Source organism: Mauremys reevesii, linkage group 11, assembly GCF_016161935.1.
Source record: "Mauremys reevesii isolate NIE-2019 linkage group 11, ASM1616193v1, whole genome shotgun sequence".
In the NCBI taxonomy this organism is placed as follows: Eukaryota; Metazoa; Chordata; order Testudines; family Geoemydidae; genus Mauremys; species Mauremys reevesii.
Genome location: NC_052633.1, coordinates 47,022,520 through 47,048,593, shown reverse-complemented (window position 1 = coordinate 47,048,593; position 26,074 = coordinate 47,022,520). Strand labels below are relative to the sequence as shown.

At 43.0% G+C, this 26,074-nt stretch overlaps 1 protein-coding gene across 9 annotated transcripts in view; it reads left to right on the top strand.

Moving 5' to 3' along the window:
• PKP4 (plakophilin 4) overlaps positions 1-26,074 on the top strand; it is a 213,957-nt gene that overhangs the window by 87,083 nt on the left and 100,800 nt on the right. For 6 of the 9 annotated variants that reach the window (XM_039494065.1, XM_039494067.1, XM_039494066.1 and 3 more), the window contains one exon: positions 8,639-8,751. The exons of 1 other annotated variant lie outside the window; for it this stretch is intronic. In XM_039494065.1, coding sequence (XP_039349999.1) covers positions 8,639-8,751 — 113 coding nt within the window. Of the gene's footprint in view, positions 1-2,526; positions 2,644-8,638; positions 8,752-24,465; positions 24,536-26,074 lie in introns of all 9 variants that reach the window. 2 more of the 9 variants (XM_039494071.1, XM_039494070.1) reach the window with 2 other exon arrangements.

Sequence of the window (26,074 nt, the reverse complement as noted above, 5' to 3'; positions counted from 1 at the left end):
CGTCCCGCGGCTCAGCTGGACCTCCCGCAGGCATGCCTGCGGAAGCTCCACTGGGTCGGTTCGCGGCCCGGTTTCTAAGAGGCCGCGGACCGGTACCGGGCCGCGGACCAGGGGTTGGGGACCCCTGCCTTAGAAGATTGGTTCCCCTTCTACTGAACTACAGACCATCTGTACAACCCCCTTTCCTCAGAGAAGGTGGACCAATATTCTACAAAACCAACATTCTACCTTACACCATTTACCTAGCCAGCAGTTCACTTCAAGAATCTTCTGTACTCTGTTTTCCTTTGTTGGGTAGGTCAGGAATGGTATCCAACAGTGCTTGGCCAGTCTTCTCTTTCAGTAGCCTGTAATCTGTGAGGTATCTCATGAAGCAATGTTGTTAGTGCCAATTATACACCAATGCTTCAGAACACTATTCTGTCATAGGCACGTCTCATGTCTTGGCTTGGGAAAACAGCACACCACCTTGTCCTCTTGTTCCTTGCAGAATGTTCTTTCCATCCACCATTGTACATCTCGTTGTGGGCACACTTGATTTGCTAACGAGTTGGGCGGAGCAGCCATTCACAGGTTAATTCTCTATTCTGTGCGACCAGTTGGATCTTCATAGATCCCCAAGTCTCTTTCTTACTTCATTTATATGGAGATGATAAATGGTATTCAGCTAATCTGAATGTAACATCCATTGGATGATTTCATACTGTCCTTTTAACAGAATTTGCACAGCTATTACTTGAAGCTCTGTATTTGCTTGAAACAAAAATTTGTCCGTCACTGAGGTCTGATCTGGAAGAGTGAAATTAAGTAATTTCTAATACTTTCTTGGCCTGTCATCTAGAATGGATATTCGTTTTGGTAGTTTTGCCACCCTTTTTCACCTACAGCTCCTTGCCCACCATCTGATGGAGCTTGTACTGCTTGCCAATCTCTCACAAGTGGGAATATACAGAAGTCAATCAAACTAAAAAGAGAAGTTACTTATCAGTAACTGTTCTTCTCTGAGAGTGTGTTGTCCATGATGCATATTCACACTCCTTACCTATCTTCTCCACTTCTTCAAAATCTCAGATCAAGAGTTCCAAAATTAGGAAAGAAAATGAAGGACAGTTAGGGTCACTCCCACTTTTATACCAACTGAATTTTCCTTGAAGGAAAGAGGAACGCCAGGGCAAGTGATTCTGATGGATACACTCTCCAAAAGATTCCACAGCTTACTGCTAGGAGCTGCTGATTCCATAAGTGTGGATATGCAGAAGCTACACTCCTAAGAAAATCGGTTACTGGTAAGCAACCTCTCTCTCTCTCTTTCTCTCTCTCTCTCTCTCTGAGCTTCTAACCCCATCCAAAGATCATCTAGCCAAAATCTCCTGTCCCAGCAAAATTGCAGGATGATGCCCCTGGACCTCGGGACTCTGCACCTGATAGAATGATTACTGGATTCCTAGGTCAAGATGTCTTACGACTGACCTATGCCTGAAGCAGTCATGGTGGTCGTCTTAAGGTCCAAAAAATCTACCACTAGAGTGTGTTACAGTGGCAAATGGAAGGCATTAAAATTTGCTCAATGTAGAGGCCTTATATCCTCTCTCATCCAGTTCTGATTAATATAGACTTTCTTCTCATGTTTCTCCTGTCAAGGTACTGTTTCTGTCAACTGTTACAGTTTCCATACTGTTATTTCTGCCTACCTGTGTCTCAGTGAAAATTACCATAATTTTGGCCATTCTCTGGTGAAATAATTTTAAAAGGTCTTACAAACATATACCGTCCTGTTTGTGAGTCTTTGGATTTGAATTTGGTATTATGTAAACTCTTCATATGAACCCAAAGGATCTTTCAGTCTTGTTAGTTGCCATTACCTCAGTCATGGAGGTATGAGTTAGAATCTCTCCCGTTTTTTACCATTTTCTGCAACGTCAGGATGGTAATAGACCTCACTGCAAATTTCTGACCAAAACTGCATTGGATTTTCATCTTAATTAGCCCACTGCTTCCTGTTATCTGATAGCCATAGTGGGTAAGTGAAGTTTCACATCCTGAATATAAAAATACTATTTGCTAGTATTTAGAGAAGCCTAAAATATTTAGTAAGCCAGCCATACTCTTCTTAAACATTGAGAGGAAAAAAATCTAAATGTCTTGCTACCTCAGCCTACGGAAAGTTTAAATGGATAATCGTGCATTCAGTTATGTTATGGAGTAGGTAATGGGTCTCACTTTACTAGGGGGATGATAGCTTCTGTGTCTTTTGTCTGTAATGTGCAGTTGTTGGAAATCTGTAAGGTTGCTGTATGCAGTTGGTTCACACCTTCACAACTTGCTTTGCTCTTGACATTGCATCAAGAGCAGATTCTGGTTGCACTGCATTGCTTTTCAACTTAGTAGGCCCCTTAGCCCACTTCCTCAGAGAGGCCATTGCTAGCTTGTTTCCTACAGTGGAGCTTCATGGACGCAATCTCATGAAAGAAGAAAAAGGGATAATTCTTCTTGAAATCCTTACATATAATTTCCATTACTCTGTAGGTGTCTTGTTCGCCGGTGTTGGAGAGTTTGTCATGCTCTGTGTGGAGGATTGTTACAGAATAGAGGATTGTGACAGAGTACACATTCTACATATTATTGTAATAATCTTTGCACAAGGTATGCTTTGTAAGATATCATTTGAAAACTCATAATTTGCTGGTCAGTATTGTCCTGATAGAATGTGTGGCAACATTGTTGTGAAGTTATAAGATTTCCCTGTATGATGTTAAGAGTGCATGTTCAAAAACTCACGTAGCACCAAAGTGGTCAAACAGGCCTGTGTTAAAGGAGTGTGTTTGCCTTGGTGTGCATATAAGCAATAAACAGAGTCATCAATCAGCAAGGGAAAACAAAGGAAGCTCAACCAAGTGAAAAAGAAACAGCAGGAAACATCCTTACACACACTTTGTCTCTGAGTTCCCAACTAGAAATGTTTTTCAAAAAGGGGACTGAAACTATAAAAAAGAAGGGGCAAACACCCCAAGATACCCCTCTCTTTCTTCCTGCCTATCACATTCTCTGTATCTGAGAAAACAAAAGGAAACAGCTATTGGACTTTGGGGGAGGGGTCCTAATGTGAAGAGTTTGGTCAGTAACCTTACTGGAAGCATGTGGTGAGAAATTGTGCTTGAATCTAATATAGTTTGTTAACTTAGGCACAAGTAAGCGTTTTACCTATATTTTTTGGTAACTTTTTCTGACTTTTATGCTTTTTTACTTGTATTCACTTAGCCCTGGTCTACACTACGAGTTTAGGTCAAATTTAGCAGCGTTAGATCAATTTTTGTTGACTTAAAGGGCTCCTAAAATCTATTTCTGTACTCCTCCCCAATCACGGGATTAGCGCTGAAATCAACATCGCTGGGTCAAATTTGGGGTAGTGTGGGCGCAATTCGACGGTATTGCCCTCAAGGAACTATTCCAGAGTGCTCCATTGTGAATGCTCTGGACAGCACTTTGAACTGAGATGCACTAGCCAGGTACACAGGAAAAGTCCCAGGAACTTTTGAATTTAATTTCCTGTTTGGCCAGCATGGCAAACTCAGCAGCACAGGTGACCATGCAGTCCCCCCAAAATGTTTTTACGCTCCCCCGATCATCTCCATCCCTGAGGTTATCGCAGATTAGAAGGCGAAAAAAACGCAATAGCGATTACATGTTTTCCGAGCTCATGCAGTCCTCCCGCACTGATGGGGCACAGCATAATGCATGGAGGCATTCAGTGGCAGAGGCCAGGAAAGAATTGCTGTTTTTGCTTAACGGCAAAAGTATCATGCCTCGCTAACAATCCTGCCCAAGCCAGGTCGCTGTGTCACATGCACTCCACGCCGTGTCAGCCTTGGGTGGGGGCATGACAACTTTGTGAGCAGGAAGGCCATAGATATAGACCAGGGGTAGGCAACCTATGGCACGTGTGCCGAAGGTGGCACATGAGCTGATTTTCAGTGGCACTCACACTGCCTGGGTCCGGGGGGCTCTGCATTTTAATTTAATTTTTAAATGAAGCTTCTTAAACATTTTAAAACCTTATTTACTTTACATACAACAATAGCGTAGTTATATATTATAGTCTTATAGAAAGAGACTTTCTAAAAACGTTAAAATGTATTACTGGCACGTGAAACCTTAAATTAGAGTGAATAAATGAAGACTCGGCACACCACTTCTGAAAGATTGCCAACCCCTGATATAGACATTGCATTAGGTAGCTTCTGTAGCTAGAGAAAACATTCCTATGCATTCAGCAAAGTCTGTGGCCAAAAAAGAGAAGCTCATAGTGTAGTGGTTATCACGTTCACCTAACATGTGAAATGTCCCTAGTTTGAAACTGGGTGGAAACAGGTCGCTGTTCCTTTTTCTGACTCCTCTCCTGCATTTTTAGTCTTAGAACAGACCACGCTGTGAAACTTTACTTTGAATTATATCAATTATGAGTTAAATAATATGGAAGCTCTCTCTAAGTTATAGTCCTGGGTTCCTTACCCTTTCAGCTGCTCTGATAAATTAACATTTTTGTTAGGGGCGGGGGAAAATTTTCATGAAGCCTTTTATAGGGACTAAATGCTATCTAGGACTCTGAAATAATCTTAACGTGGCCCATAGAGTGCAATCCTTCCTTCTGAATTTGTCATTCTACAAGTTGAACTGCTCCTTACTACTGTCCGGGCTTCATGAGCCATGGGAGCAAGGGGCAGGCTGGGGTAGGTGTGACCGCGCGGTGCTGCTGGCTGGGAGAGCAGCCTGAAGCAGAAGCCTCCAGCTTGCATGATATTCCAGGCAGGACTGAATCTCCATGAGACAAAACTTAAAGAAGAGAATGACCTGCAGTCACTCCCATTCGGTGCTCAAGAGGAGAATAGCCATGTCTGTCCAGGCACCCCCAATCGACCTCACTGAGGTCTGCCAGCTGAGCAGGGCTGAGTAGGACCTTGGCTGGCAGGAGCTGGCGGACAGAGCCCCAGACCGGCAGCGGTCTGAGCCACTCAGCCCACTGCCGGTCTGGGGCAGCTCAGCCTGCTGCCGGTCTGGGGCTCCGTCCACCGGCCCCGCTCAGCCCGCTGCCTGCCTGGGGTTCCAATCATCCAGGCAGGCAGTGGGCTGAGCGGGTCCGGCGGACGGGACCCCGGAAAAAGGGCATGAAATTATTGTCTGACGTTGTTTTCTGAAAGGAGGGAGGGAGGGGAGGCCTGATGACATGTACCCAAAACCACCCGCTACAAAGTTTTTGCCCCATCAGGCATTAGGAGTTCAACCCAGAATTCCAATGGGTAGCGGAGACTGCAGGAACTGTGGGATAGCTACCCACAGTGTACCACTTTGTAAGTCGATGCTAGCCACGATAGTGAGGACGCACTCCACTGACTTAATGTGCTTAGTGTGGACATATGCAATAGACTGTATAAAACTGAATTCTAAAAAATCGACTTCTATAAAATTGACCTAATTTCGTAGTGTAGACATATCCTTAGTAACTTAATTTGGCGTGATAAACTGGCATATTATTCCCTTAAAGGGATAACAGACTTAATATGTTTGTACTGTCCAGGAGAGAGCTGCGCAGTACACAACATACATTTTGAGGGGGGAAATTTGGGACTGAGGGTCTTTTGGTGTCACCCACACAAACACTCAGGGTGGAGCTTGTATGCTGGAAGGCTGTTTGTGAGTGGCCCGGCTGGGAGCTGCTTCAGCAAGCCATTGTAAGGCACCCAAGGTTGCAGGCCATGGGTGACAAAGCCCCCCACTAGTCTGAATGGTATCCTAGAATGTCACCAGGATATAAAGGACAGAACCGCCCTTCCCCTCTTTCAGTTCCTTCTCACTGTCCGAGGGTGGTGGCTGGAGTGTTCTGTGTTCCCTATGAACGAATGAACTTGCTGCTTATTTTCTTACTAGTAATACTTTTTTCTTTTTTCATTCAACAATTTTTTCTTTTATTTTCTAATTTTATCTTAAGATTCTGGTTTTACTTTAAAAAAAACTGATTCAGGTGGGCCTCTGGGCATCACCCAGTACTCAGCCTATGCCAAGGTTTCAAGCCTTGCTTAGGTTACTGAAAGCCCATGCCTGTCTTAAGTGTGATTTCAAGACCAAAGTAAACAAGCTGAGTGAGGCAGCCTTCATTACATCCTTATGGAGACTTCTTTAGGCTGGTGTCTGAATCCCCTTGGTCATTCAAGGGAAACTCTTCAATGACTCTTTCTCAGAATGCTCCCCCAGCTTTATCTGCAGGAAGGAACAGCAGGATATCCCCGTCACCAGGACTGTCTTCTTAAGGCCGAAGACATTGGAGCAATATCAGCCTCAGAAACATAAAAAGTTGGTATTGGGCTCCTCAAGGTCCAAAATGCAGGATTTCTCCACAGAAGGTTGTTCCAGTACTGATGGTAGAGTGCACCCGGGGGCTTGTTGATAGCGGTTTATACTGATAGACCAGAGCCATTGACCCCAGGGCATTCCCAAGGGCCATCTACATCAACTATTTCTTCAGCTGAGATGGATCAGACTTCCGTGATCATGGCAGGGCAATCACACACATTGGTATCAACAATGCCAGACACCTCTTTCCTTGCTTGTGACCACACATGGCCTACCCTGTGACAGGTACTATCAGCTTCCTCTGGTGCTGTGCTCCTGGCATAGATCCAGGGTATGGTTGCCAAAGACTCTCCTCAATACTACACCTCCTTTGTTCTCAGAATACTCTGATTCTTCATCAGATCCTTTAGGGAGGTTCTCAAGTCTCACACTACTGAGAGTCCAGAGCTTCTTGGGTCCTTTTCTTACACTCAGTGAAGCAGATCCATAAGAGGGAACCTTCTCCTGCTGGTAGTGAGAGGCTTGTGATGGTTGGTACCAATCAACCTGCAGACTCACAATTACAGGACTTACCTCTAGTGGAGGAGAATACCCACAAAGTGATTGCCATTTTGCATCTGTCTATGGCAGGAAAGGTAACCTTGCCATTATGCAGCCTATTAGGACACTGCTGCAAACTCCTTCCTCCATCCAACTGTGACCAAATAGAGCGTAAATATCAGGTTCTATCTCGGGAGTTTGAGCAGTTTTATTTACATGCTACAATGGACTCACTAGTAGTGGCGAGTGTGAACAAAAGGAGTCATCGAGGCTGGGATAAGTCTGCCTCTAAAGAAAAAGATACCAAAAGTATGATCATTTTGGATAAAAGATTTATTCTACAGAAAATTTACGTGGCTGGAATTGCCACTCACCAGGCCTTAATGTCCAGGTACAATGATTCTAACTTGGAAGCAGTCTCTGAGTTGGTAAATAAATTGCCAGAAAGCTCCAGAGAGCAGTTCCAGTCCCTTGTTGCAGAGAGCCGTCTGGTCTCTCGATTAGCTCTGCAGGCTTAGAAATGGGGCCTCAAATAGCAGAGAGGTACTTTGGGACTGTTAGTGGGGAAGTGTATTTATACCCATCCTGCATAACTACCAACTACTATTCAAATAATTCTGTGGTCACATGGCAAGGTAAGAAACTCATATATAGTCTGGCGCTATGAAATACATTCAAAGAGCTACAGTTATTTGATAAATTACCTTTTAAAAAACACCTCTATATAGTCTGACTTGCATGCTTAAACACTGTTTAAAACAGTATTTCAGTATTTAAAGAATGCACAATGGATATGGAATTTGAATTGCAAATACTGTACAATTGCTCAGATGCAGCCCCTTTGCTTGATTACAAAGCTGTCTAAATACAAGTAAAATGTCTCTTCCTATAATATGGTTTGTTTCCCTTGATATAGTACAGATTGCAGAGTATCATTTCTATAGAAAATCTCTTTAGCTTTTAATATCCCTTGTTAGCATTACATTACAAATGACTGCATTTTTTATAGTGGGGGAGGGATGATGCTTATATGGTAGAGAACTATAACAAGACTTTGTCTGGAGTTAGAATGCTTTGTTTTATAGCTTTCAAAGGTGAAAGACTGTCTCTGCAACATATTTCTGTCAGCCTGGAAACTGTACAATAAATGTATTTGGGATTTTTAGTGCAAAAATCACCATGTACTGTACAGACACTCCCCAACTTATTCAAGAGTTCCGTTCCGGAACGCATTGCGTAAGTCGAATTTTGCGTAAGTCTGGAATGTATCTCTGACAATTACGCCCCCCCAAAAAAAGCTTACGGAACTGCAGATTTCCATAAATCAGGTTTGCGTAACCCGGGGAGCATCTGTAGTTGATGTTATAAAGCTCTACAGTTGAAAATAAGTGGTAGTATTGTGCGATATGCCTCAGTTACAGACACCACTGAGGAAGGTGTATTGTAAACCACAATTTGTTAAAGTGCCAAAGCAGGGCAAGATATTGAAAGAGTTGAAATCACAGGTTAGATAGAAGCAGACCTGAGCATTTTTTCTTTCTCTTTTGAATAGAAAAGATTAAACCAAAAGATACTACAAATATTAAAGAGCTGTAAAATCATACTGTGTATTATTGTGATTATAGATTATTCCAGCTAATTAAGAGTCACACCAAGGCAAAATTTTCATATATAATGATTAGTGTTTCGATATTGATGTAGACCAAGTACTTTTAACTCTAGAATGCCGTATTTTTTTATTTTGGAATCACAGGAGCTCCAGTTTCAAAGACTCACCAGAGAGCTGGAGGTGGAAAGGCAAATCGTTGCCAGTCAGCTAGAAAGATGTAGGCTTGGCGCAGAATCACCAAGTATTGCCAGCACAAGGTACAGGCCTTCATGGCTTTATTTTCTACCTACCCCCAAGTTAAATGTTTTATTCCAGTGTCTTGGGTGCTACGGATAATTCTTTTCTATAAAAGTTGTTCAGCTTTCATTACTGTATTCAGCATTCAAAAATGCTGTCTCACTAGAGCTGGTATTAAAAAGGTCTCTTGCTTCAGTGAGTATCTTTCAGAGCAGTAAGTAAAGCTTTAATTTTGCTTGGGTTATCCTAAGTCATAACACAGTAGAGCGGAGAAGTTATCACGTTTGATTTTATGGACTTGAAAAAGCAATTGTGCTAATTTATGTATTTGCAGCAAATCAGTAAACTAATGGTTCCAATAACTATTGATATACTTTACGAGGGTATAATATTTGTACTGAATGTACGTTTTCAAATACTTCTCAGACATTGTCCAACAGGGAGTACTTCATTTATAAATATTTGCACCCAGGTGCGGCTCTATGATTTTTGCTGCCCCAAGCATGGCAGTCAGGCAGCCTTCGGCGGCGTTTCTGCAGGAGGTCACACGGATTAAGCAGCAGCTCTGCGGGTAATCTGCCGGTCCAACGCCTTCTGCGTACCCACCGCCAAAGCTGCAGGACCGACAGACCTCCCACAGAAATGCTGCCGAAGGCTGCCTGTCTGCCACCCTCACGGCGACCGTCAGGCCACCCCCCAGGGCTTGCTGCCCCAGGCACACGTTTGCTGCGCTGGTGCCTGGAGCCGCCCCTGTTTGCACCCAAGTTAGGGTGCTATTTCAACACAAATCCATACAGCATGCTCACATACAGTACAGTAATTGTGTTGCAACATTTTTTCTGAATAAGGTTATCTAGTTTGTCAATTTTTAAAAAGTATTTTCTTTGCATTTTGTTTCTGAAAATTCCTTGTATATGCATACTTTTGAATATTTTAGTGTAAAACATAATCCTGTATATTTGATACAATGTATCAATAATTGTCAGTCATCTTAAAAAAAAATTTCATTCTGTATATAGAAGAATTACAGTCATCATAGTACACTTTTTTGTGTAATTAGAAATGTTTTTGGTTATAAATATGGGTAATTACAGGTCCTCCAGAAAATTAGGTGATTGGCAGCCCTTGAAACTGAAGCCTGTTACATTCAACATTCACTATTAAGGCTCTTAACATGCTCTTTTATTAAATAACTGTACCTGGGCTTCCACTTACAATGAACCTAATAATTAACACTCACCTAGGGAGCATCTTCTTAACACCTATTACTGTTTGTTTTGAATTCATCTTTGTGTTTCTCCATTCTTCAAACAGTGACTTCAGTTATGATTTGGTGTGATCTCCTTTTAAGGAGATAGTGTATTTAATGTGTAGAAATGTTAATTTCATCTATGGCTAGGGTGATCATACGTCCAGATTTGGCCGGGACAGTCTCCTTTTTAAGCTCTGTCTCGGACATCATGACTTTTTTCACAAAACTGGTCATTTGTCCCATTTGTTCCTGCCCTGATTCGGACAAGAGCAAACAGGACAAATGTCCATTTTTGTCAAAAAAGTCATGACATCTGTGATGTCAACTCGAGGTGAGCGGCAACACATGGAGGGGCTCAGGCCATCTGGCATCGCCACTTACCTAGTGTCCCTTTTTCAGTATAGGGAAATATGGTCCCCTATCTATGGCCTTTCCAAATTGTTCTTATGTCTGCCAAAAACACCTCTCCCAATGTAAGGCCAATTACACAGCTCATTTGAGATCATCTCTTATTTCATATTTGAAGTACTTCACCTGTCCTTTGACAGTATTGTTACTAACATAAAATTAGTGTTTCTCCTCTGTAAGGCTTTGATACCTACAAAAACACCTTGCATATGGAAATATATATCTTTTTCAATCTTCCCCATCTGTTTTTCAGTTTCTCTCTCTTTCTTACACATGCACACCTTAAAAAAAAAAAAAAGCTGGGTCTTTGCACTGCCTTATAAGCTAAGCAACTAGAGCTCTATTGCCACGTGAAAGAATGAGTTCTAAGGGTCCCACATTCAAAATGGCCTGCCTCCAGTTACCTCTCATTAAAGTCCAAATTCACCTCAGCTGCCATTTCATTTCAAAGGGAAAGATATTATCTCAGTTAAGGCCCTTTAAATGTTTAAGGCTCAAGCCTTTAAGAGTTTTCCAGAAAAATAGTCCATACCTTCATTACATCCAAAAGAATTAGGATGTCAGTGCAGGTGTTGAACTGACGTGGTATTATTTATTCAGTGACATAAGAGTATATTCCTATCTCCTACTACCACCTACCAGACAGGAAATCACATTTTGCATTAGACGTAAATGCAGTTTTATTTATCTTTCGGTTCTTTCCATTGTAGTTTAATAAATGACCATTTACATAATTAAGCTAATGAGGCTTAGGGGGAAAAATGACACTTAAATTAAGCCAGTTTGTCTTGTATTTGGTATATGTAAATACTAAGTCTAGTAAAAATCTCCAAGCACATACATTTTCTGGGTGTATTTGTGCACAGTTTTTTCATAGCTAATTGTAAAGGTACTGTACACATTTTTGACAGTCTTGTGATGTCTGATTTGAAATATTTGATTGATACTTTGCCCAAAAAAACCCCTTAATTGAATAGTAATCCAAAGATTTTTGGTATTAATGCTTCATATTTTCATAGTATGGAATCCAAGATCACCTGTCCAAGGATACCCCAAGGAGCTTTCATGGCAGTTATGGATATCAAATCAAAAGTTTTGTTCTTAAATTTACATTGACACAAACACCAATTTTCATTCTGACCCCTTTTTTTCTTGCTTTTATAATTGCACTGGATGCTGATTGAGGGCGTAATCCTCTGCTACTCCGAGAGTGTAATGCTATATTACAGCTCACGGGGACACTTGGATAAAAATTGGGGGTTGAATATTACATCCTGTAGCCTACGAAATCCACCTCTTCGGTTCATTTATTCTCTGCTATCACCCATTGAATGAAATTGAGAACATGCTGCTTCTGACCCAATTCAAGGTTGTTGGCATTCACAGAACAGCTGTAGATGCAAAAGCCAGCTCTTTCCGGGACCAAGAAACAAGCACTGACTAGTGGGATCATGTAATGCAGGCTTGGGATGACTTGCAATGGTTGCAGAACTCAAGGCCACATTCCTGGGTCTGCATGCTGAGCTCGCCCCGATCCTCCAGCACAGGGACTCCCAAATGAAAGTTACACTGACAGTGGCCATTGCTCTGTGAAAACTTGCAACTCTGGATTGCTAGCAGTCCGTGGGATATCATTTTGAAGTTGGAAAATCCACTGTTGATGCAAGTGGATCCGTTGTCATGCAAGCGTGCAGGCCCATTAGGCATCTCCTGGTAGATGGAACTGTGACTCTTGACAATGTTGAGGACATAGTGGATGAGTGTGCAGCAATGGGTTTCCCCAACTGTGGGAAAGCAATAGATATCATGCTTATCCCTATTGTGGCACCAGACCACCTTGCCACAGAGTGCATCAACACAGGGTTACTTTTCTATTGTTATGCTAGCGTTGGCGGATCTCTAGTGATGCTTTGAAAGTGTATGACACTTGCATCTTTAAGAATGCAGGACTCTTCAGAAAGCTGCAAGCAGGGATGTTCTTCACCCACCAGAGGACTGCCATTGGCAATGTTGAAATGCCATTAGTAATCCTGGGGAATGCAGCCCACCCCTTGTTCCCTGTACATTAGCCACCTCATAAGCACCAAGTACCGGGTGCTGCCTCCTGGAAGTCATGCTTAGTGGTTGGAGCTGAGATTAAAGCTGTATGTAGGGTCGGGATTGAGGTGAGGGTTGGCCTGAGTGTAGTAGCTGGAACTAAACTCTGGGGACTGGCCAAGGTCAGAACCCAGATGAGAGTCCATGGGCTAGCCGAGTACTATAGCCAGAGTCCTGATACAAGCCAAAAGTCAAAGCTGGGGGTCAGGAGGTAGAAGCAAGGCTGGAGCAGGTCAGTAACAGGACTGGAGGTCAGAGTAGGGCCAGGACAAGGCTGGAACAGGGCTTAGGCAAGGCTGGGAGTCTAGAGAGAGTGTTACACTGAGAAGTAGTAGAAGGGTTCCTGGCTGTGTAGTGCTGTTGAACAGACTGATTTGCAGTTTTAGTGGGGTTGGGGAAATACCTGAGCCTGTGGGTCATCTGACCCAGGCTCTGCTCAGACAGGATGCTGCCACATGACTGGAGACTTTTTGTGGAAGGGTAAGTTATTGCCGCTGAGTTATTGCCGCATGCCTGAGTGATGACTCACTGTGGCTCTGTTGGAGGGGCACCTATTGAGGTTGTGTCCACCTATATCTAAAGGCTCCTACTCCAGGCTAAGAGGAGGAACTATTGAACTCAGGACTCAAGTAAATTCAGGGGGCAACAAATGAGAAAGCAGGGACAGAAGTGTCAAAATCAGGGAGCCAGAAGGGGGGACTCCTAGCAGAGAACCCCAGACAGCACCTCACTGCTCCTCAAAGGCATTCAGGGAGCCAGTAGATGCAGCCCAGAGGAACTCTGCCCTGATACATGACTTCAGGGAGAATTGGAAATAGGACCCACAGTCGCAGAGCACCTCCCCATTCAACAGCCCTCCTTCTCATATGATGGACAGCCACTTTGGCCAATGCCAGGAGAAGGTTGACAAGGCGATCTCACGACTTTGTGAGCCAATGGATGGGGTGTGCGGAGAAGTGTAGCAAGAACCTGAGAAGAGGGTTCTGGGGAAGCCAGAAAAGGGGCTGCAACCTTGCTCACTCAATGTAAATGTGTGCCAGGATCTCCTTCACATCACAAAAAGGGCAAGCATGGGGAGGATGGTGAATTGCACCAAATACATACCTATGCTCATGGCTCCATGAAGGAGTTGCCAACTAATATTCCCAGCGGGCTGAGGGTAGAATACTGACTGGCCCACTGGGGCTCCTCACCCTCAACAGTAGGAAGGAGGTCCTACCACTTGGTATTGAGGCGGGACAGGAGAATGAGGAAATTACGAGTATGGAGCACGAACACATACAGTTGTTTTCTAGGCGCGGTTCAGAGACAGACTAGCTGCAGGTCATGGGTGGCTAGGGCGGGGCGGAGTGGGTGGATGGGGCAGGGCTCATGAGGTAGGGACCCCATGGCGAGGTCTGGAGGGCAGCTAGGGAGTACCCTCCCACAGGACCTGCTCGAGAGGCAAAGCAGTAAGGCTGCCCTCACCTTCTGGAGTATACCTGGTGGACACAAGGGGTGTAGAGCCCCATGGGCTGACCAAGCACCAGGGGGTCTACCTAGTCCCTCCAGTCATAGTCCAGGAGGCCTCTGATCCTGGTGGTACCAGCCAGGACCAACCTCTGGTGCACCGAGGGGGGCTCCACCACCTGCATGCTGAAATGGGGGTTGTGTAGCAGGGGCTCTGTGAGGAGATCTTCCCTCTCAGTGGTCGCCACTGACCTTGTCGCCAAGACTAGCTTCCAGGTTCTGAGGAGGTCCTGGTAGAAGACCAGCAGCTCAGAGAGGTCGCATGAGAGACTCCTCAGATGGAGGTAGAAGAGCTGGTGGTCATATCAGTGCCCTTGGAGGCAGCTGAAGAAGGTATGCACTAATGTGCTCCATGCCAGACTACCCGCCCCACAAAGGAATCTCTGCAAGGCCTGGAAGCGGGAGATGTTCACCTGATGGTTGAGGCAGAGCAGGCGCTGTCCACCTACTCCACGGGGACTGGAGGAGGGGCAGCTGAGGGAGCAGCCCTAGTTTGGCTATGGGTTTGCCTCCCACGAAGAAAAGATTCAACTATCAGCTCAGCAGGTGCAGAATGACAGTTGAATGTGCTTTCAGTAGATTGAAGGGCTGCTGGCATTGTTTACTCATAAGATTGGATCTGAGTGGGGAAAAAATCCCAATGATTATAGCTCCCTGCTGTGTACTTCATAATATCTGTGAAGCAAAGGGGGAAAATTTACTGCCTGTGTAGAGGTAGAGCGACTGTCTGCGGAGTTTAAACAGCCAGACACAAGCTCTATCAGAAGAACTCAACACAGAGCTATATTGCTTAGAGAAGCTTTGAAAGAGCACTTTTAATAGTGAGCCACAGTAATGCATTGCGGTGTACTGGGCTCTACCTCACCCTGCTGTTTTGGGACCTATCAGGAATTGTGCTGGGTTTGGTGTACATTTATGATTATTACACTGTTTATCACTGATCCTATGGGTTGTGTCACTTTGTACAGTAACAAGTCAGTAGGTGGTTTCACAACTGCTAGACACTTTGCAGCATATATTGTGAACAAATAGAATTTTATTCAGCAACAAATTTAGTGCAAAGAAAATTCTGTGCAAGCTAAAAGCAAATACATTAATAAATGTATGGAACAGAACTTAACAAGTGGAAAGAACACTGATGTCCATTTTACCTACAAAAACAGCAACCCTGGCTCTCTCAGGTCAGTGTATGTGAAGCTCTGGTTCTCCTTAACATACCCCGGATGGAGTGGTAGGGATAGGGATGCAGCTACTGATACCACATGGAATATTGAAGTGGGGGCATAAGGAGGTGCTGTAATGGAGTTTTCATAAACTGCAAAGGGGAGCAAGCTTGTGATTGTTGAACCTGTAGGTCCCCAAGAGGTAGCATCTGTGTTTCCTGCCAGAGAAGACCATTATGTCCTGGTGCATCACCCTCTCCCTTTTCCTGCTGTGATACCTAGGCTTTTCTCCAATCCGCTCTTTCCTTCTCCAGATTATCTGCAATGTTCACCCTCCAGGCCATTTGCTCATAGTCTGATGCAGCACTGGCTTGCAAGATTTCATTGAACATGTCATCCCGAGTCCTCTCCTTTCTCCTTCTTATCTGGTTCAGGGGTTCCACAAGTACGGAGAGGGATCCCCTCCAGGCTGCAACAGCAGCAGCTGTAGATAAAATACACAGAGGTACCACTGTCAGTATAGTCACAATGGAAAGATTCAGAACTCACTTCTTTTGCTCCCCATAACTTTTAAACAAGACAAGTTTAGTGATGCTTCTGCTTCAGAGTGCTTGTTCACGGCACCACTCACAGTACCAGCCATGGTGAGTATGGCCCACCAGGGATGAGGGAAATGAGGAGGGAATTGCTCGGTTACATGAAACTATGAATCTAGGGCAATAGTACTGAATACAAGCACCATTTGCCACAGGCGGTGATGATTTTTGCTAATATCTCACTCCTGAGGGTAACAAAGGTACAGAGAGCACGTGCTGCTGGCCTTCCAAAGTCATCCAGGCCCATTTGCTGCTAGCCTGCATAGTACAATGGTACCTGCCATAGTTATCCCCAACTGAGGTGGGGAAAGTGTCATATGAAGAAAGTAAGACTGCCCTCCCTAGAAAGAAATCATCTGGAGAGGACTGCAGAGTACCTCTGTGACAGTTTTATCGATATGTCTCAGGAGGATTCAAGGGATATCCTTGTGTACGTAAACAAACTGTTCTGTTTCTCCCTCCCCAGCCCACCCCGGGAATGAAAAACATAACAATGCTACTTCTCTCTGTACTGCTACCTCTCCTAGTACAAGTACATTAATGAAAAGTAACTAGGTGTAGTCTGTTAAAGTTGGCACCATCAGTACATCATGTAATGGGAAATAGAATTACACACTTATCCGAGGATCCTTCTCCTTCATTTCACCAGTGCTCGACTGCTGGGACTGGCTGGACTGTGCTGGAATTCCAAACAGGTACTGCATGATAGCTGGTCTCCCTGGTCACATCCTCCTCCTCTTTCTCTTCTACCTCCTTATCCTCGCTATTCATGCCAGTGGCCTGAGACTCAGGCTCCTCCGAGGTATCCTTGCCTATGGCATGGAACTCTTTGTAAAAGTGGCAGGTCTGCAGCTTGGCACCAGATTGCCTGTTGGCCTCTCTGGCCTTTTGATATGCCTGGTGCAGTTCCTTCACTTTTATGCAGACTTGTTGCTGATCCCCCGTACAATCTGCTCATAGATGTCCATGTTTCTACTGGTCCGTAGCTGTGCCTGCACAGTCTCTTCTCCCCACAGGCCCAGGAGATCTAATATCTCCTATGTACTCCAGGCCAGAGAGCATCTGGAGCCTGGAGCCCACATGGGCAGCTGCACACAACAATGGAGAGCTGCTAGATGTGCTCACGATGCTAGACAATCAGGAAAAGGCATTTCAAAAATTCTAAGGGCTTTAAAGGAGAGGGGGGGCCTTCTAGTCATTGTGACCCGTGGGCAGTTGATTTCACAAGGGTGACCAGCGTATTCAGTGTCTGGTATTGTGTGACAGATGTTGGAGGACTGTTAGAGTAAACATAAGTAACACAGTGTCTACTCTTGTGCTGCGTCAACCTCAGTATATTGACCATGGCTCAGTGCAACTTGGGGAGATGATCGTGCATTGTCGTAACAGGGTGCTTACATCGTGGGAGATAAATTTAAGTGTAGATACATGCACAACTAGGTCAATGCAACCTAACTTTGTGGTGTAGACTAGGCCTAAGTCACAGCGATGTGCCGGTGACAGAGAGGAGCAGCCCTATTTCAGCGGCATCTGAGAGCCACAATATATTAGTATTTTGTCACTTGCATGTCAAAAAGTTTCCTCTGCAATAATTTTATTTATACATAGATGATCTGTTAGTGTCTTCAGGTTTTCATTGACACCCTCTGAAATCACAAGAATATTTATTCCTTGCCCACACTACGAAGTTATGCTGACATAGCTGTTGTGTTGACTAGGAATGTGATGAAAAAATCATGTGTGCCTGAAACCACACTATCTCCCACCTTCCCTAAGTTCCCTGTAAGCTGCACAGCCATGCAGCAGCCTATTTAGCGCTGCACAGGCACTCAGGGAACCCGCCCGGGGACCTGCCATGGCTGTGGGAGGGATGCCTATCTCCCTTGGCCCCAACCTGCTGTGGCCAGGGCCGCCCGGCCCCAACTCTGCTATGGCCCAAACCTGCCGCACTGGGGTGCCAGAACCTAGCCGCAGCTGGGGCGGCACAGCCCGGCCCAGACCCAGTCACAGCTGGGGCAGTGTGACCCAGACCAGATCCAGGCGCAGCTGGGGCGGCCCGGACCCAGGCACCCAGCCCCGGCCCAAGCCTGTTGGGGATGGTGGAAGGGTGCCCCGGTGGGGAGAGGCACCTTTCCCCCGCCAGCCCAGGTGCTGCTGCGGGGAGAGAGAGCTGGGGAGAGTCCTTTCTCCCCGCTGTAGCCCTGGAGCACCTTCCTGCATCCCAAACCCCCAGCCCCCACCTCAGAGCCCGCACTGCCAGTCCCAGCCCTCACACCACTGCACCCCAACCCTTTGCCCCAGCCCTGAGCCCCCTCCCGCACTCCATGAATTTTGTTGTGTGACATATCACCTCCATATTGGTGCACGTAACAAAATTTATTCCGCACATGGGTGGGAAAAATTAGAGGGAACACGGCCGCTCCCCACCACTTACAGATCCATCCATGCCAGCAGAAGAGTGCTTCTGTCTGCTTAGCTAATGTTGGTTGGGGGAGTGGTATTACTGTACTGACAGAGGAACTCCTGTCAGCTTACATCTGTAGTAGGCTACGCCTACAGAGCTTTGCTGGCTTAGGCTCTGGTGTGGAGAGAGAGAGCCTTAGAGACAGAAATGGTACAGCAAGATTGTTTTTGATGCTGTAAATCAGTAATACAAAATATTGAAGTATATTGTAAATGATGGATTGGGAAGAATAGTAATAAGCTTTTCAGTGTACCTGTTTGTTCTTTAAAGACTGTTTCAATGCAGCAGCAGGTAGGATATTCAGCTTTCCATAACCACACATCTATCAATGCACCTCACTTCTAGCCTGCATTACTACTGAAAATTCAGCCCTGGGCTTCTCCTAAGCAGAGTCTGTCAGCTTTATCAGATTGTGTGATAATTCTGTGATGCAGACAGAAGTCTATACATACTAGGAAGAGATAATTAAATTTTTATTAAACAGGCTGCCTATCCTCCCAGGTGGAAGGCTAGTTGCATTAACCTGTTGCATCATGTAGCCAGCTCATCTCCCTCCCCTCACTAGTTACTGTCTCCATCTAGCTGATGAAAATTTTGTACTGTTGGGAAGTAGAACTCTTAACTTTATTACACCACTTAAATATTTTTATATTTAACTGTAAAGTACTGAATGCAGATTTGTTACTGGTGACAACACAAGGTGTCATTTAACCTTTTAACAAAAAGAAAACAAAACTTTGGCTGCACTTTGACAGTATAGTAAATTGTCAACAAATCAACTTTGCAGGCAGTGAATGGTAGAGATACAGACCTCCAGAAGTAGTTTTATTTGGAGCAGTTCACTGAAGCACAGCTCTTCAAGCAACCATTTTTAATTACTTCTCATTGCCATTCTGATTGCAAACAATTTCTGACACAAGTCAATTTCCTTTGGGACGTAAAAATCCAAATGATAATGGTCCCCACCAGCTGGAATTAAAAATGTGTATCTAAAAGTCCTGTAGGGCATTTATGCTGATGGAAATTCAGCCAGCATTTCTATTAAACTGAAGCATTCAAGCTAACTCTAACAATCTAATACAGTAGCTATATGAAGACTTTTGATTTTAAAATGAATGGTTTTTCATAACTACTAGAATGGCTTGTTTTCTCTGCTGTGTGTAATATATAATTTACTTTTCCACAACATAAATAAAATATAATGTACAGATTTATTGTTTAAAAAAACATTCCAGATGAATTCAGTAAAATATTCTACACCATCAAGTATTAAACATTTTCCTATAAAAGAAACCTACGATACTCTTCATTTATAAAATATCTTTGTGTGTGTTAATGGTATCATTTCTCTAAGAGTGTCAAAGTGTTGAGCAATATAGGTGAGAGCAAGCAGACTACAAGGCAAAGTCAAGGGAATCGTGATCCATCTGAGAAGCAGTAGCATGCAAGGCATTCCTGACTTCACCTGATTGTGCCATCCTAGCTGGTGTAGGACATTCCACTGCATGCAGCAAAATGTCTCTGTCTGAAGGAGGCGTTTATGCATCTCAGGTGCTCTGATTTCCTTAATGTTTCTAGCTATCTAAAAGTATAATTATTATTTAATTTCTGTGTTAATTCAGGATGAAGTTCACTCCTGAGGGCATTCTGTGCCAAAAAATTAAATTCTGTGCACAATAATTTAAAATTCTGCAAAATTCTGTAAATTTTATTTCTCACATAAATGTGGAGGCTCCAGCATGGCATTGGAGAGCACAGACCACTTGCTGCACAGAGGTGGGAGATCACTGTGCAGCTCCCTCCTGGGACATGGACTCAATGCTGAGGCTGCACCCAACCCTGTATGCAGGGTTTCCAGATCATTAACAAAAATATTTAAAACACTTGTCCTAATGCAGATTGTGGGAGCACCTCACTGTTAACCTGTTGCCATGAAGTTCAGGGGTGCCAAAAAATAAAATTTGGCACCCCTTGATGTAATTTAGACGCTTACATTTTGAATTTATTGGAAATGTGTAATTTATCATTTTGTTTAACATGATTTGGCAGAGGATATTGTCTTGATTAAAAAGAACAACTATCTATTCTACATATTTACTGGGCATTCTCAAATAGATATAGGTGAGTTTTTTAATTCAAAACTTGAGTTCTGAACACTGGAGTCATAAGTAAGCCTAACTTTCTCTAATGGTGCTTGTTTAAAATTATATATTTATGGACTATGTTAAAAATTATAGGATTTCCATCAAAAACTAAAATAAAAAAAGCATATAAAAATGTATGTGCTAAATCTGCATGGAAAATATGCCTAGTTTGCAAAACACAGGGTGCTGAGTGTTATTATAGCATATAATGTAGATCTTCACAAATTCTTTTGTATTTAAAACAAATAAACTACTTGATCTGTTTTGTATTACATTTACACATACATTCAAGCTCCTCTACACTGCTAGAGCTGTGTAAATGAGGCCTTACAATGGACAAGAACCAGGTCTATATTTTCTGATCTCAGGCTATGTTGATGTGTGGGCTGCAAATTTTAAATCAGGAATCAGATGTTGCAAGTTAAGTTACAGTCACATAGTTTATGGTAGCTTCCAATCTGTATTTTAGGTCTGTTTACAGGGGACTATGTCTTTTGGATTCTAAATGTTTGAATTATAATTCTTTTCTTAAACAATAAAAGCAAAACCAAAACTGTTTATATAGACACAAAAATAAGTTATTCTTTACTGCAAAGCAGCATTACTCAATAAACCATCACTCCTTTCTAGGTGTGCTGATTTTGTCAATGCTGCTACATAAACAAATTATTATTTTTATCGTACCTCAAAGGACACTAAGGACTTTACAGAAACAAGTAGCAATATACAAGTTCTGCTCCAAAATGCCTTGCAATCCTAAATTACAAAAAGTGAGGGTAACAGAGTGGAGGGGAGTCAGATGGAGGACAGGACCTACAGCAGTAAATAAATAAGTTAGCTAAACAAAGACGCAAGTTTCCAAATGCTAATATGTTAAAAGCAAATGGAAAATGACAAGATTGATGGAGAGAAACAGCAATTTTCTGTTTTCTAAATTAGGCACTTATGAAAAACACTACTGAAATAGTTTGCCTTTTTCTTTTTTTTTTTAATTAAATGTTCAGAAAGAATTTCAGGATGCAAATGGATTTCTCGTATGGAAAAATTTTATGTCTCTCTCCAACCAGTGATCTATAGTCATGCTTGTAATGTACATTTAATTGCTTCACAGTTCTTCCCATGCCTGCTATTTTGCAAATTTAGGCTAAGCGAAAATGCAACATCACTGGTAAAACTGTTGCATCCAGATTCAGTGGATCTGGTCCTTTGGTTCCACCAATAAGTGCTCATACTTTCAGATCCTGAGGTCCTAGATTCAATCCCCACAGCAATCACACCAAAAGCATATTGTAGGACTGTTTTTCTCTTTATCTGTATCAGACATACATATTTAACGTACTCCCGTATAAAAAGGACAATGGATTCCATGATAATTGTGGTGAGATAAGGCTTTACTAAAGTGCCATGTAAGGACTCTTAAATCTTTGGAAATACTTAAAATGCTGATTTCTGAAATAGTTCGTTCATTTATTTATTTACTTACTTAACATTTATCATGCCATAGCACCTAGGACTTGGTCAGTTCCCAGCCCCATAATCCTAGGCACTCTACTAACACCGTAATCATGAAGACACTCCCTGCATCAGCGTTTACTGTCCAGAAAACTGAAGAATAAAAAGGGCATTGAAGATCAGTTGAAAATTATTGAAGTGAAAAACATGGGTAACCCATTTCAATAAAAAATAGAAGAAATGTAAGACCCCATTATATTGTACTTTTTATGTTTTTCAGTGGTAGTTTTGATGTATATTACAGGTATCTAGAACTGAATATATGCCATTCTATTGGGAGATGCTCTACAGCAAGAATTTGAAAGCATAAAAAACACTATATTATTGAAAATGTGTTCTTGTCGTAGACATTTAACATGAAAAGTAAAGGACAGATGAAGTGATATATTCATTCTTAAGTCACATAACAAATTCTGACAGTAACTCTGTATAAGCAACAAACCCAAGTCCATGTGAATATTGAGTATCTGACATAGCAAAGACATGCCCCAATGATAAAAGCCTAACTAAGGAATAAAAAAGTCTCACACCCTACATTTGCAAGTGCATCAAAAACCATCTCCATACCTGCCCTCCTGCAAGGTGATAAGTCACCCCTGTGCTAGGCTCCGGCCAATCCACAAGCCAAGAACTGGTCTTGCAATTCCCAGACCAGGTATATAAGCCTCACAGGAGGAGCAGCAGCTCAGTCTGCTCAGTGTCTCTCTGGGACTTGGAAGTCACTCCTGCATGATGGTGGCAATGGACTCCTCAAGCCTTAGACTGCTCCACTCTTGCTCTTCCTCCAGCCCTGCTCCTAGTCCTGCTCCAGCCTCACTCCAACCCCACCCACCTGGACGCCTGAATCCAGCACTGACCACTAGGCATGACTGCTGCAGCTCCGACCACTAGGCATGACCATCTCCATCACAGTTCCTGACACTTCCAGTGAGAGCCCCGACTTCCACATGGGACCTAAACACTGTCCTCGTGCAGCTTATGGTGCCTCCTTTCAAATCATTATCAGAGCACGTATACCACCTCACCATCAAGATGGTTTTTCTTATGGCCATCATGTCAGCATGGAGAGTCAGTAAGCTCTTGGCCCTGATGGCCAACCCACCATACATGTTCTTCCATAGGAACACAGTGTGATGAAACCACACGCAATGTTCATTTCTTAAGCAGTCTCAGAATTCCACCTAACAAGTATTTTTACCAAAACTTCACTCTTCACTCCCTGGATGTTTCCAGGGCCCTCTCCACTATCTCAACAGGATCAAAACTTTCAGACTCTCTCTCTGCCTTTTTGTAGCTTTGTCTGTCACTTCAAGAGGCCAAGCTATCTTGTCCTAAAGACTCTTGAAGTGGATCATGGTATATTTCCGTCTACTGTCAGTTGGTTCAAGTCTCTCTCTGTGAACAGCAAGGCTCACTCTAGCAGGGCAACATCTGTAACCTGTTTCAGATATGTGCCACGCCATGAGCTCTGTGAAACAAACACGTGGAGCCAACCCATTGACCATTAAGAACTATGCCCTTGTCATGGCTGCCAGGACAGATGCCAAATATGGAAGAGCAGGGATTCATTCTCTGACTGACACAGCTGAGACTTCTTACTCCCACCATTGGGGTAGGGGTGGGGTTCTGTTTGCCGTATAGTGGAATCTACACTATGAATGAATGGTCACTTACCCTGCAATAATTGTGGTTCTTCAAGATGTTTAGTCAGTGTGGATCCCATGACCTGCCCTCCATCTCCACTTTTGAGTCCTCAGCAACACAGGCTTTGAACAATGAGGGAATTGAGGGAGGGTCAGGGCTTCTCTGCCCTTTATTTCCGCCTATGGAAGCACAGTGGACACTGCTAGCCAAAAAAGAAAGTGACTCAGACTCATGAGGTGTATGTATATCTCTAATGGGATCTATGCTGACTACAGCATCTCGAAGAACCACAATTACTGTAGAGTAAGTAACATGTTTCTTCCTGGCTCATGTATCATCACCAGCAATCATACCTCTCTACCTTAAAGTTTGGCAGAATGAGAAAAGCCATCAACATGTGTGACAAATGACCAGTGTGTGATACCTCTGATTTTTCATATTGCTCCATAAGGAACAGATTATGTTTAAGTATAAAACCTCTTTTTAAGGATTCTTTTTAAGACTTCTCCCACTGACACAGCTACAGCTTCTCAGGGAGGTAGAGTATCTACACCAATGTGCAAATGCCCCCCATCAGCAGAGGGTTCAGCAGCCACTACAGTGTTTTATGTGCAGACAAGCCCTTACTGTAGACTCTCACAAATCCTGCAAATGCAGAAAGACCAGCTATCCAGGTACTCATCGGGGGAAGCAGGGGGAATCACTTTCACAAACTTGTGTATACAAGGGCCCAGCTTTCTGTGTTAAGCTTTTTTCACCCTCACCCATCACCACAATATGATCAGCGCCATCCCAATAAATAGGGCTGAAGCCGCTTTAACCTCCAGTAGGAAAATTAGAGATCCTGATAGGTGGGATGTATTCTGATGTTTAGGGAGATATTAAGATTATGACACTGATAGCTACAATGTCTGTCATTCTGAATAACTTCTTTATATTTCTTAGAGTTTTGATGAAGGCAAGTGTTGGAGTGTAGGCTGAGGACAATGAATGATACAGAACTCAATAAATCCAAGTGAGTGTGTACAGTAAAGAGCAAATGCATGTAGAAAGATTAGATTTCAGCATTCAGACCTGGATAACACAAATCTGTTCACTCTGCACATGTATATTAAACTAAACTCAATCACAACTTGAATGTGGATTTTCATGTTTGTTCTTATGAAGATCATTTTTAATGTTTGCACTCAAATACAGCTGTAAAGTTTAGTTTGCAGGCTAAAAGCCAGCAGGGTTGACTACAGTTTACTTGGCTGACTTGTACATGTGTGTGTCTAGGCACAAAGTCTACCTGAAAAACACTCTGAACTTGTGCATAACTATATGTTCATATTCAAAATTAAAATAGCCTTAATTTTTATTTAGAGTGAAAGGACTCAGTTCCTTGGCTGTGGAAAAACTATTCAGGGTAATTATTTTTGAAGTGAGATAGCAGTATACTTTTCATGAGAGGAATGGGGGTTTAAACAAATAAGTTGGAATTGGGGTAGAGATGGGAATTGCAAGCAGGGGAAGGAGTGTTTGTGAAAATAGCAGTACATTCACCCTTTCTGACAGTTACACTACCACTGTTGCATGAGCTTAAGCTGACTGTCATATCTAAATTCAGGTATACCCAACCTCTTGATCCAAATTTAAGTCTGGCATAATGGTGCCTTTAAGGCAACATGAAACGTATACAAGAGCTGGACTTTCAGCGGGCTATGTTGGACCACTTCTTGCTTCACAGCCTTTATAGAAAATATGGCCTAGTGTAAATAAAGATGTAAGGCAAGTGAGCAGCTTGAGTAAACATTTTAACCTAAACTTCTATTATTGTACCATCAAAAGACTGAAAAGAATATCTGGCAATCTTCCTTCCCAGATCACTCCTTAGCTGTAAACTTACACGCTAAATTTCAGTCTAACGCAATTTTTTGGCATTTTGTAAAATACGAAAAGTAAGGGTTAACACAATATTGGCTTGGCTACCCCCCAAGAAGTACAAGAAATTACTGAGGATTGAGGGACTAGCAGTAAAAAAAAAAGGAGATACTAGCTATAGATAGAGTAGCTTTTCTTCTTGAGACCTGGATTTGAATCCTGGTTTTGGTTAAACATGGTTCTAATTATAGCTCCCATTTGTGTCACAGAACCCAAGTTGGCACAGTTGAGCATGAATGGCAGTATTTCTTCACAAGAGGACCAAGAAAGGTCCTGCATACACGCTTACTTTGAAAGATGATAACCAGCTAGCTTTCTCAATTCAAACTGAGTTGCTGAGATTTTTGTTGTGTAATGTGGCAGAGGTGATGAGTTGTAAAGGAAAAAAAGAGAGCCAATTTAGAAAGTAGCATGATGTAACAGAAATATTCTGACCAGCTTTCCATTTTCTCGTTTTTCTAGAATATTGTGGAAAACTGATGTTAGGGAAAGTCCTTTTTGTCTTCAAGCATAAGGATATTTTGGAATATTTTGCAGTACTCTACTAAATCTATCATTTTGCATTGACTGTTTTAAAAAGATTGTCAATTGTACCTAGTGTGTGGAAATACTTCTATTTTGCATAAATTCT